This window comes from Punica granatum, chromosome 3 (genome assembly GCF_007655135.1).
Source record: "Punica granatum isolate Tunisia-2019 chromosome 3, ASM765513v2, whole genome shotgun sequence".
In the NCBI taxonomy this organism is placed as follows: Eukaryota; Viridiplantae; Streptophyta; class Magnoliopsida; order Myrtales; family Lythraceae; genus Punica; species Punica granatum.
Genome location: NC_045129.1, coordinates 22774962 through 22795200, shown reverse-complemented (window position 1 = coordinate 22795200; position 20239 = coordinate 22774962). Strand labels below are relative to the sequence as shown.

The following is a 20239-nucleotide window of genomic DNA, read 5'->3' as shown; positions in this document are numbered from 1 at the left end:
TTTTTACTCTAGATTAGAACCTAGCATTCCACCTATCCATTATCTAATGTTTGATTAAGTCAAATGCATGATTAATCTAGTTCTTCGAGTTTTGCAGCGGCAATGAAAACGTCCACCACCAAATCTACAATAGGGGGGTAGAAACGCCGAAAGTGGACGAAATGGGCCGTACGAATGAAACTCGCACTCGAACGGGCCGCCCCTTTCCGTCCATAGATCGAGGTGTTTCCAACTCCCTAAAGCCTAGGATATCGGTGAATCACGGAATGACGACTATGCCCTTGAGTGGTAAAACATGCGATGGTCATATACAAATTAAAGATCGTGTGACACGAAGAGGTCTAAAGAGGACTCGAGCCGCCTCAAATTGGGCCCAGACTCGAGTCATAGTACGTGAGTACTTGCTAGACACGATTCTATTCGTGTTACACGTATCGATGTTTTGAAATTATGAGCTTTTAAGGAAAGGGGCATTTCCGCCGTTCCATGAACCATCAATGCGTTTACGAATTAATATTTAATTTGTCCAATTATTTAAGCCGAATGATTTCATTAACCAAATGACACGTCCCATTTCCCGTTCGTGGAATGGTTTAATGATTGAGACCTCAAACCTCAATTGTTATGGATCAATGAAATGATTGTTCGATATTAACGTACCTAGCATACGAATTAACATGAAACCAACGATTAAATGAAAATTGTGATTACAATCAATTCCAAGAATTGGTTTTGACCGTTTCTTGCATGTATAAAACATCAAACACGATGACAACGTACATTTTTTACATGGCCGGTGTCGCCATGATCTTAGGAACGCAATTAAACATACAAATAAGCACAAACACGATATTTAGAGGAATCGATAAAACGGCACCGACTCATGGGAAGCAAAAAATGTAAAAACTCGGGAAACGACTTGAGTCGGGGAAAGGAGGCCATCCATGACCCGAGGAAGCCAAGAGGGGCTCTCGGCCACCTCCCTTGGGGTGAGGTCGAGAGGCTCCTTTGGCTTGCCCGAGCCAACGAGATCTCCTCGACTCCGATTCAAGCTATTTCCCGACATGCTAGCACTATATACGATGAAGACATGCATAATACGATGTAAAAAACACATAAAAACATAAACTTGCATGCGAATCGGTCATGGACCGCCTTATCGCCCCACAAACGCAAAAAAAACGTAAAAGTCCTAACTTCTCTGAGTCGAGAATGATTATACCTAGCCCCGGGATGCGGGAAACGTCGAGGAAAGCCGGAAAAAGGGGCTTGGGAAGTCGGTTCTGCCCCCTGGAATGAACAGACCCGAATTGGTGCAGTCGGGTCGACTGGCAGACCCGACTGGCAGTCCGGCTTGTCGGGGCTGTACCGGTTGATCGGGGTGCCCTTTTCATGCGGGGCCGGTTGCGTTGGATTCCCAAGGGACTAAGAATCACACCTGCGGTGGTTTCGGGAGGAGAACACATGTAGATTTTCTGAAAATAAAAAACAAAGTCGGGTTAGCTAGCAGAAAACATTACCGACTGGGCGGAACTGACCCGACTGGGCAGGTTGGAAAGAAATGGTTGTCCCGGAGGCTCCCTGTGGTATTTCGCTGCAAGGTTGGTGGCATTGAACTCCTAACTGAGTGAGGATCACGGTGATATGTGGCTTGCAGTGAGATTCAACCCGAGCTTACCTGTATGTTCCTGCAAAGTTCAGGTCAAAATAGAAAACCAGAGGAACAGACCCGACTGGCACCCGATGAAGAAACGACTCTACGGGAGGCTTCCAGTGGTCTTTTGATGCAAGATCGGTGGCATTGGACTCCTCACTGACTGAGGATCATGCTTGCGGTGGTTTCATGAAGATTGGACATGTCGATTTTCCTGAGAGATGCAAAGAAAACCGGTAAAAACTGGAAAAAATCTGTGAAGGGAGAAAAGAGAGAAATGGCGGTGGTGCGTGGTTGAGCGGCTCTCGGCACGCGACCACCTTGTCACAGGGGAGAGTGAGGGTCATGAGGAACCCCTAGGAAATGATGGCACGACTCGCCATAGTCGTGAGGTAGTGGAAATGTCCGGGAAGCCCGGGAAGCCATGAAGACGCCTACGAAACCCGGTTCTGGACAGAGCTGGTTTGGGCCGTTGGGAGCTTCAAATCGCAAAACTAACACCAAAAATGGACTTGGGAGGTCGATTACATGTGGGATATGTAGTTTGTTTGAGGCTCGGATAAGTCGGGAAGGAAGAACTCGCCTAGAAACCAGGAAACTCCCTAGGGACCCGAATCTGGATTGGGCTAGGACTTGTGGCAAAACTAACACCGTAAATGGACTTGGAAGGTCGAATACGTGTGGGATATGAAGTTTGGTCAAGTTTGGATTGGGTTGGATGGCGGTCGCCGGAAAACGGTTGAGTTTTCGGGCAAACCGGCCTTGTATCCGGGCTGTTATGGGGCTGAGCGAAATCTGGAAAATGAGGGGAGTTTGGAGAGTGTTCTTGAGTGAGAAAGCTAGAGAGAGGTTGCAAGAAGAGTTGTGATTAAGTTAATGACCCAATGTACTTATAAAAGCAAGCTTAATGACAAGATTAAGTGGAGTTAAGTGCAATTAAGTGGTGCTTAGGGGATCCGAATTTTTGGAGGGAAGATTAGGGTGGGGAAGTTGTCTTGAAAGGTGATGGGAGGTGATGGATGGGAGAAGGGAAGTGATGGGTGTAAGAAGATATTTTGAAAATGTGTGGTGGAGGCTCATTTGGCTTGTCTTTAGAGGAGAGCCATGGCTTGCGGCTTGGCTTGGCTCAGCTTGGCTTGGCTGGCTCAAGGGTCCCACTTGACTAGGAGAAAAGCCGAAAGAAGCTCGAGGCTCGATTGGTCGTGCGTTCAATTTTCGTAGTTCGCTTGAACGACGAATTATCGATGTACGTGCGAATGCGATTTTAATGAGCCTAATATTGACATGCTCCGTGTAAGTGAATGCTCGGGTAGCCCAAGGACTCAAAAGCCGTTTTTGCTCCGTTTGGATGATCGGAGCGAAATTGTTCGTTTCTGTCGCATGTTCGCGCCTCTACGTGTTGTATTGCTCGTGTCAGTGTGCTTTGTGCTTTGGGCAGAACGGTTTACTCGTCAAACCCGGCTAGAGATCAATAACCGGAGACATCCTAGGAATCCGTGAACGGGGCTCTCTTAGTGTTTCCCAAGTGTTCTGATATGTTCGGAGACCACTGCGATCTCCGTTTGTCAGAAACGAGTCCTTAAGGTTTGCCGGGAGGCGCTCGTGACCATTGAAACGTCACTCGGGAGCTCAGTATGATTTGCTTGGTCCGAGCTGAAATGATTTCCTAGCCCCTGGGGGTTGTTGGGAGTGGGTGGTGCAAAGCTCGGACGTCAACATTTCCTCGAATGAGCTCTGAGCGCAAGATTACGCTTGAAATGGGACCTTTTGTTGCCGGAATGGTACTCAGGAAACCAAAATGGATAATGCAATGTGATCAGGGTTTATCTCCTCGGCCCTTGAGGTTCCTAGGATTGATTGGCACGGATTTCGTGCAACAACGAATTATCAAAAGGGTCTCTGGTTATGTTTCTGTGTAAAAATGACCCCTTTTTCCAGGTCGGGATCCACTCGGGAGACCAAGATGAGCTCCGAAACACAGTATGAATCATGTTCCTTAGTCTTGGTGACCTTTAGGCATGTGCAGGCCTATTTTCGTGTGCCGTTTATTTGTTCGTGGAACGGGCGTCCCGAGGACCCCGTTAAGAAGGCGTTTGTAAATGTTCGGGGGGTGCTCCGGCTTAAGCAGGAGACTTTCGAAATGTGCTCGGAGGTGCTATTGGTCATTTTGGTACCAAGATGGATTTTTAGAGTCCCATATTGAGTATCTTCTGACGCTCCGGTGATCTGTCGATGAATAGTGCTACAGTGTTGGCTTTTCTGTTTTGGGGCTTGTTGCTCGTCTGTTCTTACGACTGCCCCTCTTGGGCCTTTCTGGTGGTCCCTGCCATTTTCTGTGATCCATGCCCCGTAATTGCATGCTTGCCTCTACTGACCCGACTGTGAATAGTGGCCCGAGGTTCTGCTTGGTGTCCTTGTGTTAAGCTTGTCGAGTTGTGATCAAGCTTACCGGTGGTGCTCTCTACTGGAGTCGGTGGGCCAAAATGGGGTGCTGACACCCGCCACGAAATGCAGATGGCATATACTCTGGGACAGCATGATTGACCTCACCAATACTAGGTTCGAATACCGAGAGGTTGCTGAGAGATGAGGAACTCGCCGGCCAACCGCAACTTGGAGGGAACTCTCCCAAACCCGCGACAAGCTACAGAGATACGATCATGAGCTCGTTTGAGCGAACGCCGCCCTGGAGAGGTCTAGGAAAGGGCCTTATGAAGGCCCACACATGCACTCTAAGATAGATGTCTCCACAAGGCCCTCGCCTAGACCCAGTGCTTTCCAAGGCCGCGCTCGCTCAAACCCCGAGTGTGATGGCAAATCAGCTTAAGGCTCTATTTTACAAAATTTGCATTGAACTTTGAACCTTTCGAGTCAACGTGAATGACAACATTAGCTTTTGAAAACTCACGCATTTCATGCATCCTATCCATTTACTATTTTACACGACAATTAACACTACCACACGGTAGACAAAGTTGTGACCACCTTTGCAGGTGGACCTCTCATGGTCCTCACCCTTCCTCCACAGCGAGACGATCAGTAGCTCAAGGGCCAACCATCCAAGCAACACTAAATCCCCATTAATCCCGCGCATTCGATTACGTCATTGCATGGTTGAGCACACGTCCCTCCATGCTACAAGTGCTTCCATCAGCACAACTGAGTGTGCCCTTTCCGCGTCGTGCAAGCACACCCCTACCTTGTCCATGCACGCATCCTCGACACACCTTGTGCATGTCTCTCAGTGTGCTTGCATGACGCCTACCAGGCCAGTTCGCTCCCCTACGCAGTTGCATTCAAATTACGAATAGTTATTGTTCCTTCATTGCTTTTCTTCTTCCCATTGCAGGAAATAACTGACAAGAAGGCAACTTGAACCTTGAACGACCACAATCAGGACAATGAATACTTCCCGTCCAGCACCTTGGAACTTCGACACCGAATTCCAACCCTCCATCCGCAAAAGATCACAAGCAACAGCTCCGACAAACAGAGCATGGCCCTGGCCACCCGCCGCGAAAGTCACTAGCACGGTCACATCTCCGACAAGAGAATGATCCCTGCCCACCCTCCACTGTGGCCATCAACCAGCCACTGGGGCAACATGCACTCTTCCCTAAACTCTCTTTTACATTTATTTATATGCATTCCCAAACAAGCTCCCGGCATGAACGAACCCTTCACGGGCGCACTAGGACAGACCTGAAGACGCCCTGTTGGTTCTGTCGGAATTGTTCGATTCGTCTGTCCTCATGGGAACCGGCTCCTCGAGCCTCCCCTAGGACGGCTGCGCATGCCAACCCGCAATCGGAGAAAGTACACTATGTGGCCCCTAGCCATGGTCTGCCCATTCCATGGTGGCGATGACTAGATCTCGGAATTGAGTGTCCCCCACGCGCGGCACCCCATTCGTCGCACGTTGGACAAGGGGATTTTCCTATGGGTCCACTCCACATTTCTTGTCGCATATTACACCAATCAATCACCTAATGCATCACCTTCTTTGTCATCTCTCACAGGGACACGCCGGTCACAGGCGAAGAACGATACGCAGGTTCACATCTCCTTGAGAATTCCTCTCGGACCCTTTCCTCAAACTTCGACGAGGGAGGTTTCCGACGAATATGTACCCCCCACAAAGCCGAAGACAGAGACAATCGAACAAACCATTCAACCTCGACGCGTGCGTCTTCACCGAGATCGAGCGGCACCTCAGGGCAAATCGGGCCTTCCCCACTACAAAGACCCATCACCGACAACATGCAACGATAAGCGCCGAGGCAGGACACATTCGGCTTCAAGAGCGCCTATCCTCCAAAGGGCACCCTCCACGGGAGCAACAACGCATGATCGAGAGCGGCGATCGTACAAGACACCCGACACAGACCGCAAAGATCAAGGCATCCCCGTCCAACATTCACACGGAGGCAACCTTGGTCACCCACACTCCTGGGGTAATTTTGTTTTCTTTTTAGACGATAGGGGAAATGACTTGTAAAGTTTGCAAGGACAAAAGACGCGAAGTTCGGCTTTCCAGTGCACAATAATCAGACTTCTGAGAAAACCAGCCATCACAAAATTGGGCTAGGACAACGAAGTACATCAAGTCTCCACGGGGTGAAGCAAACAAAAGCAGCCTCGGTGATGCAAAGTCGAGGAGTTTCAAACAAATACAAGGGGCACAATACAGACCCCAGCTGCGAAAAAAAAAGAGCGAAAAGACACGGGAAAAACCCGCCAACAAAGAAGAGAAGAGAGAGAGAAAAGAAGCGGGAAAAACCAGCCAACAAAAAATGGGGCAACGCCGAGGTTCACCAAAAGCACCGACGCCCCTAATCCAAAAGAAATGAACAAATCTCGACAAAAAGGGAAGCGGCAGTCCCAACTCCTCGACGAAAACAGAACACCACGCACTCGGAATCCTTCGGACCCTTCGCCCTTGCAAACTCAAGAGACAAAAAAAAAATCGAGCCCGCTAGGTCGAAAACCCCTTTTCGGGGCGGCCTAGGCAAAAGTTAAGGCAAAAGAGAGGCGCAACCGAAAACCCCTTGGGGCGGTCGTGGCAAAAGGAGAGCTCATCCCCTTTAGGTTGAGAGGTATGGCCCTGAGGCGGGTAACCATGGCAAAAGGAGAGTAAAACGAGAGATAAACAAAACAGTCATCCTGGGCCTTCGCACACTGTGCGGACCAGGGTTCCCTAAGGGAAATGGCCAGGTTGTCTACTTCGACACGATCCCCGATCGGCTCCCCAACGCAGCTCAACCGTCCTAGGCGGTTTCTTCCTCAAGCACGGTGCACAAGCAGGCACCCCATCTAAGCACTTTGTAATAGCCTACAAGACAAGAAGTAGAAAGAAGAGGGGGGGGGTACATCTCACGGCAGGCGTGAACCCGTGTATCCTTTCAGCCTTGGGCAACGTGCTCCCCAAGCTTTCTCTTTTCTCTTTGTCATTGCACAACTCCAAAATGGGTCACAGCCACCCTTCAATTGGCCACCACAAAGCCAAAATCCTAGACATTTCTTTCCGGGAGTCTAGTCATAACACTCTGGAAATGACTAGACCGAGGTCTAACCAAATTTGAATAAAAATTCCCCGTGCAGGTTACAAATGCAGCCGCCCTACGGCACCCTGGTGAGAAGGGTCCTAAGCTCACGGGCGAGTCGAACAACCGACAGAGCCGCTTGGGCACCTTTGAGAACGTCTCGATATGCCCATGCAAGGCCAACAGGAGCCCCGGAGGCCTCGCATCGGGGCCTCTGAAAGTGGGACCCCCATTTACATCACTAAATCAAAAACTCTCCACGGGTCGCCCAGGCGACCCGAAACTGATGAGCATACGTCGCAAAGACATCCTTTTACCTGTGTTTACACATTGTTAGTAACCCCATGACTTACTGATAATGCTCGGATCACAGGTACGACAAACGCAAGAACTACGGCGGACTCTGATTTCCGACTCCTCGGGATACGTAGGCACTCTACCACAGAGTTCGAGTCCCTCATCGCACGACCGGGCATCCTTAGTGAACTACAATCGCCACTGCAACAGAGCCGGCATCCGGCAGAGCAACGAACAACCGCCCCAGTAGCAAAGCCGGCTTCCGCCAGGTCAAACACACCGACACCCCAGGGCAAAGCACCGACGAAACAACTTCATCGCGGCAGCAACACCAATCTACAGCAGATTTGCACCTTTGGGACAACATCAACCTTGGACACTCAACGCGCACCGCTGTCCACATGACTAACGAAGAGTTATGCTCTTCTCTGCAGATGCGCATGGAACCCCAAGGGGCATCTCCTCTGGGACGAATCCACGGCTACCTCACCGGACAGGTCGCGATCTCGAATCAAACAAGGGGAGGTCCTCTAAGGGTCACCTGACGTCGCAGCCTCGCGGCTCTTTCCCCTATCACGCAACAATTGGCATTTACGTCGCCCGAGCATGACCTCAATTCAGCATCAAACAAATCTCCTTCCTCAGCGCCCTGCGCCAGCACCTAACATGGACTCCTGCTCCTAGATTCCCTGCGCTCTCCTATCAAGCTAATAGTTTACCGCTTTCCACGGGCTTCGGCTTGGCAACTTACCTCTTTCCACGGGCTTCGGCCTGGCATTTTACCGCTTTCCACGGGTTTCGGCCTGGCAATTTACCGCTTTCCACGGGCTTCGGCCTGGCATTTTACCGCTTTCCACGGGCTTCGGCCTAATAGTTTATTGCTTTCCGCAGGCTCCAACCTTGCACAGCTTTGCGGGCTCAGGCCCCTCATCCACCACTTCATAATCTCCACCTCTCAACCATGCCACCATGTCGTGACAGGTCCGTGCACTTGCACGGTTTCTCCCACACACCCAAAACGGAGGAACAAACGACTACGGAGAGCGGCATCAGGAAGGTAGCCGGGGCCCAAATGGGTGCTTCTCATGATCTTTGGTTACATCCTCTAATCAAGCATGCGACCAAAGAGGGGCAAGCTGTCAGCACCCCATTTTGGTCCACCGGCTCCAAAGACAAGAATGTCGGGCCGAGACTCAAGCTTCTACTCATGAATTTGGCAACCAGGAGCGAACGTTCGAACATGAGGGCACGGACTACGGAAGAGAAGCAGTAATAGCTAGAAAAGCACAGAAGGGCAATCAGAAGAATGGATGAACAAGGAACCCCGAAAACAGCAGAAGCCGGCACTGTAGCACTATTCATCGACAGATCGCCGGAGCGTCAGAAGATATCCAATATGGGACTCTAAAAATTCTTGTTGGTACCAAAATGACCAATGGCACGTCCGAACGCATTTCAGAAGCCTCCTGCGTAAGCCGGGGCACTCCTGAACATTTGTAGACGCCTTCCTAAAGGGGCTCCCGGGACGCCCGATCTGCGGACAGGTAAATAGCACCCGAAAATAGGCCTGCACACACCCAAGGACCACCGAGACCATGGAACAGGATTCAGACTGCGATTCAGGGTTCATCTTGCTCTCCTGAGTGGATCCCGACCCGGAAAAAAAAGGGGCAATTTTCTAGAGAAAGACATAGCTGGAGACCCTTTTAACAAATCGTCAGTGCACGAAATTTTCGCCAATCAATCCCAAGGACCTCAAGGGCTTGGGAGATAAACCCCGATCCCATTGCATAATCCATTTAGGTTTCCCAAGTACCATTCCAGTAACAAAAGGGCCCCTTTCAAGGGGAATCTTGTGCTCAGAGCTCATTCGGAAAAATGTTGACGTCCGAGCTTTGCACCACCCACTCCCAATAACCCCACGGGCTAGGAAATCATTTCGGTTCGGACCAAGCAAGTCATACCGATCTCCCGAGTGACATTTCAATGGTCACAAACGCCTCTCAACAAGCCTTCGGGACTCATTTTTGACAAACGGAGATCACAGTGGTCTCCGAACACATCAGAACACTCGGGAAACACTAAGAAAGCCCCGTTCGCAGATTCCTAGGTCATCTCCGGTGTGCGCACCCGAATTTTATCTTGTCGGGGCACGCATGCGCGAAGCCTATGCAACGCGGCTCGGGAGTGTCCACCTTCCCGGGGACGCGCGACGGACGCACGTGGGAAGGAGTCGCCACTTACTGTTTACGACCCGTAGGTCGAGGGCCGTTGAGTCGCCCGGGTCTAGGGGTACGGGGTACACTTAAATACTAAGGCAATGGTCATATGGAACCGAAAATTCCGAATTCGGGGGTTCTATTACATGCGGGCCTATATCCCGCACGACCTTTCGGTACTCTAGTTTGCTAGGCTTGCCTTTTTTTTATTTACCGCGTGATTTAGGGTTGCACTTGACTCGCCTGTTTTGATACCGTAAAGTCAATGAATTGATCAAGTTGGGCCAATAATCTGAAAGATGAGTAGGCTTGTGCGTCGAGGAATCAGTTCACTATCTTTGCGTTACAGTTCATCGAACCGTGATGGTCGATTCCCTGCGCGAACCGAGACCACCAGTATTCGAGCTTACTCATCTCTTGGTAACAATAGGCCGACTTGACCGGTTCGACACTCGGACCTCTCGCTTGCCGATCGGGGATCCTTACAAATGAATGAATAGATGTACAAATAAGATCCTCGCAATGTACACTCGAATAATTACAAAGTATAACTAAATAAAGTATATGGATCCCGATCGGTTTGCATTGGGCCAATATTCCACTCCGGTCACCGTGTGTTTTGAATGACCGATAAATAAATTAAGGCAACGCGGGCTCAAAGAGCTGGGGGTCGGGTCCGATCGAACCGACGGTTTGCAGGAGAACCGATTAGTTCCCACTGTAACCGTTGGACCGATCAAGCTCCCGGGTGATATCTAAACACGTTTCACACATCCAATCCAAATTGCCTTCCACATAGGCCACATTTGGAGTGTGATGGTGACTCGAGGCTAGATCCCATTCCGCACTCGGGTTGCACGCGCTCAGTGAATTAGGAGGCGTTGAATCTCGTGTTCGATGATTTGGGGCGTTGGGCCTCGTGCAACATATAACCTATGGGTTCGGACCCGAACCGCGACAAATTAGCAAAAGCAAATGGAAAACAGAAGAAAACTAATAAAACTGATGGAAAAATAGACGACAATTGACAAATATAGATAAATTCAGACAAGTTATTAACCGGGATTTATTAGCAAACAATATACCTAACCTAGGCAAACAAAGAGGTGGGCTGGAATATGGTTCTAAGCCGATTACATGTGTGAATTTGTTTTAAAACTCTATTTATTCAGTGAGGTGTCACTGTGGTTTCACCGAATTAGCCAAACTTGTATTTTTGACTCTAGATCGGAACCTCGCATTCCACCTATCCATTATCTAATGTTTGATTAAGCCAAATGCATGATTAATCCAATTTTTCGTGTTTTGCAACGGAAATGAAAATGCCCGCCACCGAATCTACAATAGGGAGATAGAAACACCGAAAGTGGACGGAATAGGCCGTATGAATGAAACTCGCGCCCGAACGGGCCACCCCTTTTCATCCATAGATCGAGGTGTTTCCAACTCCCTAATGCCTAGGATATCGGTGAATCACGGAATGACGATTATGCCCTTGATCGGTAAAACGTGTGTAGTTCACATATAAATTAAAGATCGCGTGACACGAAGAGGTCTAGAAAAGACTCGCGCGTCTCGACTTGAGCCGCCTCAAATTGGGCCCGGACTCGAGTCATAGTACGCGAGTACTCGCTAGACACCGATTCTATTCGTGTTACACGTCTCGGTGCTTGGAAATTGTGAGCTTTTAAAGAAACGGGTATTTCCGCCGTTCCGTGAACCATCGATGCGCTTACGAATTAGCAATCAATTTATCCAATTATTTAGTACAAGTGATTTAATTAACCGAATGATACGTCATGTTTCTCCCATTTGTGAAATAATTCGGTGGTAGTGATCTTATATCGAGGAATTGTGGACTTAACGGATAACCTTCCACAAACTAACTCTCCTAGGAGGCGGCTAGCACATGATCAACGATAAAAACGCAAAATATGAATACACTCAATTCCAAGGGACGATTCCAAAGCAACGAAGGAGACCGTCCTAAACCCGAGAAGGGTCAAAGGGCACTCGGCCACCTCTCCAAGGGTTAGGCCGAGAGCTCTCCTTGACCCGACTTGGGTTATGGAGAGTCTCCTACGTCGATTCTAGCCGTACCTTGCATACATAATACACCGAGCACAATAATAACACATATTTTGGTGATAATGGAAGGAAACCGACGCCGCCAAGATCTCGAAACACAACCGAACACACAAACGAACACATACAATATATATATAAAGGAATCGGTAAAACGGCGTCGATTCATGCAATGGTAAAACGCGAAAACACGGGAACCGATCTTGGGAATATATAAACGACGTACATTTGCATGTGAATATATAAAAACTTGAACTTGCATGCATTTCGGTTTGTTAACCACTCTAACCCCCATAACAAACAAGTATCGAAGATCCTAGCTTCTCTAAGTCGTAGAGGAGTTTTACCTAGCCTCGGAATACAAGGAAAGAGTCGGAGAAGTGGCAAAGGGAGTTGGGAGACTCGGCTGGAACGAACAGACCCGAACCGGTGCAGTCGGGTCAACTGGCAGACCCGACTGGTAGTCTGGCTTGTCAGGGCTGTACCGGTTGATCGGGATGAAATTTTCGCGTGGGGCCAGTTGCGTTGGATTCCCGAGAGACTAAGGATCATGCCTGTGGTGGTTTCAAGAGGAGAGCATGCGTAGATTTTCCGGAAATCAAAAACAAAGTCGAGTCAGTAAAAAAAGGACAGACCCGACTGGCACCCGATGAAGAAACGGCTCCACAGGAGGCTCCCGGTGGTCTTTTGATGTAAGATTGGTGGCATTGGACTCCTCACTGACTGAGGATCACGGTGATAGGTGGCTCGTAGTGAGATTCAACCCGAGCTGACCTGTACGTTCCTGCAAAGTTCGGGTTAGAAAAGAAAACCACAGGAACAAACCCGACTGGTACCCGATAAAGAAACGACTCTACGGGAGGCTCCCGGTGGTCTTTTGATGCAAGGTCGGTGGCATTGGACTCCTAACTGAATGAGGATCACGCATGTGGTGGTTTCTTGAGGATTGCATGCCTATATTTTCCTGGAAGATGCAAAGAAAACCGGTAAAAATTGGAAAGATCCGAGAAGGGAGAAAGGAGAGAAATGGCGGAGGTGCATGGTTGAACGGCTCTCGGCACGCAACCACCTTGTCACGGGGGAGAGTGAGGGTCGTGAGGAACCCTTAGAAAGTGATGGCATGACTCGCCTTAGTCGTGAGATGGAGAAGACATTGAGGAAGCCCGGAATGCACCCGTGAAACCCGATTCTGCTCAACTCTGGAACGCGGGGTTGGAGGGTTCAAATGCAAAAACTAATCTCAGAAATGGACTTAGGAGGTCGAAAACATGTGGGATATGAAGTTTGGTTGAGTTTGCTTAAGTCGAGAGGGAAGAACTCGTTTAGAAACCGGGAAAACGCTTAAAGGACTGTTTCTGGACAGGGCTGGAACGAGGTGCTGGGAGCTTCAAATGAAAATTCTAAGGTTGGAAATGGACTTAGGAGGTCGAAAACATTTGGGATATGAAGTTTGGTTAAGTTTGCTTAAGTCGGGAATGAAGAACTCACCTAGAAACCGGGAAACTCCCTAGGGACCCGATTCTGAACTGGGCTGGGACTGCATGATGGAAGCTTCAAATGCCGAAACTAACACCGGAAATGGACTCGGGAGGTCAAGTAAGTGTGGGATAGAAGTTTGGTCAAGTTTGGTTCGGGTTGAGTGGCGGTCGCCGGAAAACGGTTGAGTTTTTTGGCAATTTTGGCCTTGAGCCGGGCTGTACTTGGGCTGAACGAAATGTTGGAGTTTGAGAGGAATTTGAGAGAGTTTTTGAGTGAGAAAGCTAGAGAGAGAGTGTGATGAGGATCATGGGCATGAGAATGAGGTTGATACACACGAGCTTGGAAGTCGGACTCGTGAAGAGGGAGCTGAAGCACAAGATCTTGGAGGCTTGCATGTTCCGAGTGGGCCAATCACACGGGCGAAGGCCAAACAAATCCAAAAAGCTATGGAGAGCTTGCTGATGGGCTTTTTGGGTCAAGAGGAGTCTAATTCAATTGGGTCTCCAAAGGCCTTTATTCACTTGACTTGCCATGAGATGCTGAAGATGGAATGAAAGACTGCCAACTATGCTAGATAGCTTTTATTTAGTTTCCTCTGTTATTTCTGGTTTTAGGAAACTAAGGATATTCCAGTTGCCTAGTTTGTCAGTTTCCAGTTTCTCCTAAGCTTATATAAAGGAGGCTGAGTAGCTGATCAGAGGTAGATTATTCTGGTATTTTGGTGAGATTTTCTCCATTGTTCTTCATTGAACTCCTTCGAACGAGCAAGTGTGACAGCTTGTGATTGTTCGGTACACTTTGATATTATTGGTTCTTGCTTCTTCATAAACAACGGGTCAATAATCCTTGTCTTGATATTGTTGGTTCTTGTTTCTCTATAAACAACGGGTCAATAATCCTCTTTATCTAAATCTGTGTTTGGCGATCTAGGAATCGATTCAAGTTGGTCGTCGGGTTTCACAATCCTTCGTGAGGTCCGTATCATTTTGGTATCAGAGCATCAGGCTCCAAATCAGGTTTATCCTATCCTTTACGTTTCAATTCGTTGAATTTCATTCCATCTAGCTTGTTCATTCTGGATTGACAAGTAGCCAAAAAAAAAAGGGACAGCAAAAAAAAAATTCGGCCAAAAAAAAAAGATAGAGCTGAAAAAAAAAACAGAAAGAAAAAAAAAAGTCGTCGGTGTCAATTTGATCCGGATTCTTTGCATCAGAGTATTCTAAAGTTGTTATTTACCTTGTTGTTGATCTGCGTTGATTTTGCTCTCATAATTACCCTATACCTGATCTTCCATATTCCCTTCCCTATATCATCCTCCATATCTTTCCATCCATCTATTACTCTGATATATTCCTTTCTTCATTCCTAAAAAAATCTTTCCTTGGTTAACTTTCCTTTAGCCATTTATTTCCCTGTTAGTTTGTGTTCAAGTTAGGGCCAATATATTAATTGCTGTTTTGAATTATTATGAGCTAGTTGCCTTTGATTTGTGAGTTGCTGAGTTCTTTAAAGAACTTTCAGGAGGAAATTAGAGTGGAAAGAGGCAAGAGTGGTGAGCGTATCAGAGGGAAAAAGCCATTGAACTGAGCGAAACACGAGTGTTGAGTGACGATAATTTGAGGGCAAACACGTGAGCGAGTGGTTGTGAGGTCCTAACACCAATTTTCTTTTCATAGTGCAAACATGAGCTTCGCAGGAAAAGGCAATGAATCTACAACCGGGGATGGAAGTAATGCCGGCCAGCAAGATGTTGCTTTTACTTTGAAAGCCATGCAACAACAATTCGAGAGATTGGAAGTTGTTTTTGGAGATATCCGTGATAGAATGGCCCGGCAAGATCAACGAATTGATCAAATGCAGAGGGAGCAACCCAGGCAGCATGTGCGAACTCCCAATGCAAGGAGACTAATCCGCCAGCCGGCGAATCCTCATGATGAAGAAGATGAAGATTATGAGGAAGATGATGAAATTGCATCCGTGGGAAGTGTGAGGAGAGCCAGAGGAGTTAGGAATGAGGGGCGAAGACATGGTAGGCGAGATCAAGCAATTAGAGATGGAGTAGATAGGAATATTGGGAGTATTAAAATGACGATACCACCTTTTCAAGGGAGGAATGACCCTGACGCTTTTATCGAGTGGGAGAGGAAGGTGGAGCTTGTATTTGATTGTCATAATTACTCGGAAGAGAAAAAAGTGAAGCTTGCAGCGGTGGAATTCACTGATTATGCCATCGTTTGGTGGGAAAAATTGGTTAAGGAAAGAAGAAGGAACCATGAAAGGCCTATTGAGACCTGGGAGGAGATGAAGACTGTCATGCGGAGGCGATTTGTTCCCTCGTATTACTATCGCGATTTGCATTTAAAATTGCAAAGTCTAAGGCAAGGGACGAGGAGCGTGGAAGACTACCACAAGGAGATGGAAATAGCTTTGATTCGGGCAAACATTGAAGAAGATGAAGAGGCAACTATGACCAGGTTTTTATGTGGTTTGAACTGAGAAATTGCTAATGTGGTGGAGTTGCAACATTATGTGGAGATAGAAGAGATGGTTAGCATGGCCATGAAAGTAGAACGGCAACTCAAGAGAGGGAGACCAGCCAAGCATGAGGGCGGTTCTTATTCGGGATCTTCAAATTGGAAGTCGAAATGGGGTGCCAGCTCAAGACCAGTAGAGAAACCCAAATCGAATGCTGAAAAGAGCATGAGCAAGAGTCAAGGGGACAACAAGGAGAGAGGTAACTCTACATCCCAACCTCAAAAGAATAGAGATATCAAATGTTTTCGGTGTTTGGGGTCTGGGCATATTGCTTCTCAATGTCCAAATAAAAGGGCAATGATCATGCTGGATAGTGGGGAAGTTGAAACTGAAGAGGAGGAAAGTGATTCAATGCCAACACAAGATGATTCTAGTAGTGATTATGAATATGCTGCTGAGGGGAATGCCTTAGTAATCATGCGAGCACTGAATGTACAAATTAAGGAAGAAGAGAGAGATGATGTGCAAAGGGAAAATATATTCCACACTAGATGCCAAGTGAAGGATCGGGTATGTAGTTTGATTATTGACGGAGGTAGCTGTGTGAATGTGGCTAGTAAGTTACTTGTTGACAAGTTGGGATTGCGTACATTGAAGCATCCTAGGCCATATAAGCTGCAATGGTTGAATGAAAGTGGAGAAGTGAAGGTGAACAAGCAAGTTCTGGTTTCCTTTACAATTGGGAGATACAAGGATAAAGTTCTTTGTGATGTAGTGCCCATGCATGCTAGTCATATATTGCTTGGGAGGCCATGGCAGTTCGATAGACAGGCAATACATGATGGGTATAAGAATCGATACTCTTTTGTCAATGATGGTAGAAAGGTGACACTTGTTCCATTGACACCTTATCAGGTGTATGAGGATCAGCTCCGAATCAAGAGATCAATTTGTGAGAAAAGTGATGTAGAAGCTGAGATTGAAAGAAAAAAAGAGAGTGAGCAAGTGAGAGAGGAAACTGGTAAGACTAGAGAGAAAGAAATTCGAGATAGTAAAAAGAAAGAGAGTTCAGCTATAGATGAGAGGAAAGAGTTAGTTGAGAGAAAAGAGAAAAAAGAGAGTTTCTATGCAAAAGAAAGAGAGATCAAGAGTGCATTCAAAGCTAATCGCCCAATGATCTTGTTTGTTTACAAGGAGGCTTATTTTTCTGACCTTAATTATTCTTTGCCAAGTTGTGTTACCTCTCTTTTGCAGGAGTTTGGAGATGTCTTTCCCACGGAATTACCCAATCGTTTGCCACCAATAAGGGGAATTGAGCATCAAATCGACTTTGTGCCAGGAGCCGCAATTCCGAACCGGCCAGCATATCCAACTAATCCGGAGGAGACAAAGGAACTTCAAAGGCAAGTGGACGAGCTTTTAGCTAAAGGGCATGTGCGTGAGAGCATGAGTCCTTGTGCGGTCCCGGTGTTGCTGGTGCCAAAGAAAGATGGTACTTGGCGAATGTGTGTTGATTATCGCGCTGTAAACAAAATCACGGTAAAGTATCGACATCCCATTCCTCGATTAGATGACATGTTGGATGAATTGCATGGTTCCACGTTATTTACAAAAGTAGATTTGAAAAGTGGATATCATCAGATTAGGATGAAAGAGGGTGATGAGTGGAAAACGGCTTTCAAAACAAAACATGGCTTGTATGAGTGGTTAGTTATGCCATTCGGATTAACTAATGCGCCTAGTACTTTCATGAGGCTCATGAATCATGTTTTGCGTGCTTTCATTGGAAAATTCGTGGTTGTATATTTTGATGATATCTTGGTGTATAGTAAGAGCTTGAAGGATCATATTCATCATTTGCGATGCGTGCTTCAGGCATTGAGACATGAAAAATTATATGCTAACTTGAAGGTGAAAGCAATTAAGGATTGGCCGACGCCGAAATCCGTAACCGAGGTAAGAAGTTTTCATGGTCTAGCCAGTTTTTATAGGCGATTTGTGCGGGATTTTAGTACTTTGGCTGCTCCATTGACGGAAGTGGTTAAGAAAGATATAGGTTTCAAATGGGGAGTAGAGCAAGGGCAAGCATTTAATTTGATTAAGGAAAGGCTTTGTTTTGCACCCTTATTGGTTTTACCTGATTTTTCGAAAACTTTCGAGATTGAATGTGATGCTTCCAGGATTGGTATAGGTGCTGTTTTGATGCAGGAAAAACGACCGATTGCCTACTTTAGTGAGAAGCTAAATGGAGCCGCTTTGAATTATTCTACATATGACAAGGAACTCTATGCTTTGGTCCGCGCTTTGGAGACGTGGCAGCACTACTTGTGGTCGAAGGAATTTGTCATACACACGGACCACGAATCATTGAAGCATTTGAAAGGGCAAAACAAGCTGAATTGGAGACATGCCAAATGGGTCGAATTCATACAGATGTTTCCATACGTGATTCAGTATAAGCAAGGAAACGAAAATGTGGTAGCTGATGCATTATCACGGAGGTATGTACTTATCTCTACTCTAAATGCTAAATTTCTTGGGTTTGAACATCTTAAGGAGTTGTACATGCAAGATTCTGACTTTGGTGTTATATATAGTGCATGTGAAAAGGGTGCACTTGGTAAGTTCTATAAGCACGATGAATTCTTATTTAGGGAGAATAAGCTGTGCATTCCTAATTCTTCTATGCGTGAATTACTTGTGCTTGAGTCGCATGGGGGAGGTCTTATGGGTCATTTCAAGGTAGTTAAGACTTTGGATATTTTGAGAGAACATTTCTTTTGGCCGCATATGAAGAGAGATGTGGAGAGAATTTGCTCTAAATGTATTACTTGTAAGAATGCGAAATCAACAGTCAAACCCCTTGGAATGTATATGCCTTTACCTGTTCCTAATGAACCTTGGACTGATATATCCATGGATTTCATCCTAGGATTGCCTAGGTCTAATAAAGGACGAGATTCCATTTTCGTAGTTGTGGATCGATTTTCTAAGATGGCTCATTTTATTCCATGTCGCAAAACTGATGATGCCACACATATTGCTGATTTGTTCTTTAGGGAGGTAGTGCGATTGCATGGGATACCTAAGACCATAGTTAGTGATTGGGATGCTAAGTTCTTGAGTCATTTTTGGCGCGTCCTGTGGGGAAAGTTAGGAACTAAATTGTTATTTTCAACTACTTGTCATCCCCAAACGGATGGGCAAACCGAGGTGGTTAATAGGACATTGTCCACTCTTCTTCGTACAGTCATAAAAAGGAATTTGAAGTCTTGGGAAGATTGTATACCGTTTATTGAGTTTGCTTATAATCGTACAGTACATTCTTCTACTAACTTTTCACCATTTCAGATTGTGTATGGTTTTAATCCATTAACACCTTTGAATCTAATTCCTTTGCCTATGAGTGAGATTTCTAGTCTTGACGGAAAGAAAAAGGCAGATATGGTGAAAAAGATTCATGAAGAAGCGAGGCAACATATCTTGAAGAAGAATAAACAATATGCTGAACGTGCCAACAAGGGACGGAAGAAAGTGATTTTTGAGCCAGGAGATTGGGTGTAGGTTCATATGAGGAATGAAAGATTTCCAAACCAACGGAAATCCAAATTGAGTCCACGAGGAATTGGACCATTCCAAGTCGTAGCCAAGATAAACGATAATGCCTATAAAATAGATTTACCAGGTGAGTATAATGTTAGCCCAACTTTTAATGTTTCTGATCTTTCTCCGATTAATGTAGGTTTCGATTCGAAGACGAATTCTTTTGAAGAGAGGGAGAATGATGAGGATCATGGGCATGAGAATGAGGTTGATACACACGAGCTTGGAAGTCGGACTCGTGAAGAGGGAGCTGAAGCACAAGATCTTGGAGGCTTGCATGTTCCGAGTGGGCCAATCACACGGGCGAAGGCCAAACAAATCCAACAAGCTATGGAGAGCTTGCTGATGGGCTTTTTGGGTCAAGAGGAGTCTAATTCAATTGGGTCTCCAAAGGCCTTTATTCACTTGACTTGCCATGAGATGCTGAAGATGGAATGAAAGACTGCCAACTATTCTAGATAGCTTTTATTTAGTTTCCTCTGTTATTTCTGGTTTTAGGAAACTAAGGATATTTCAGTTGCCTAGTTTGTCAGTTTCCAGTTTTTCCTAAGCTTATATAAAGGAGGTAGAGTAGCTGATCAGAGGTAGATTATTCTGGTATTTTGGTGAGATTTTCTCCATTGTTCTTCATTGAACTCCTTCGAACGCGCAAGTGTGACAGCTTGTGATTGTTCGGTACACTTTGATATTATTGGTTCTTGTTTCTTCATAAACAACGGGTCGATAATCCTTGTCTTGATATTGTTGGTTCTTGTTTCTCTATAAACAACGGGTCAATAATCCTCTTTATCTAAATCTGTGTTTGGCGATCTGGGAATCGATTCAAGTTGGTCGTCGGGTTTCACAATCCTTCGTGAGGTCCGTATCAGAGTGCAAGAGGAGTT

General features: G+C 46.5%; 1 protein-coding gene across 1 annotated transcript; it reads left to right on the top strand.

The window, feature by feature from the left end:
- Nucleotides 1-14960: 14960 nt before the first annotated feature.
- Nucleotides 14961-19880, top strand: LOC116200464. The gene is made up of 9 exons (XM_031531313.1): nt 14961-15587; nt 15795-16757; nt 17007-17291; nt 17628-17708; nt 17961-18253; nt 18350-18494; nt 18607-18622; nt 19495-19562; nt 19854-19880. Exons 1-9 carry the CDS (start codon nt 14961-14963, stop codon nt 19878-19880), a joined length of 2505 nt encoding a protein of 834 aa, XP_031387173.1.
- Nucleotides 19881-20239: the final 359 nt, after the last annotated feature.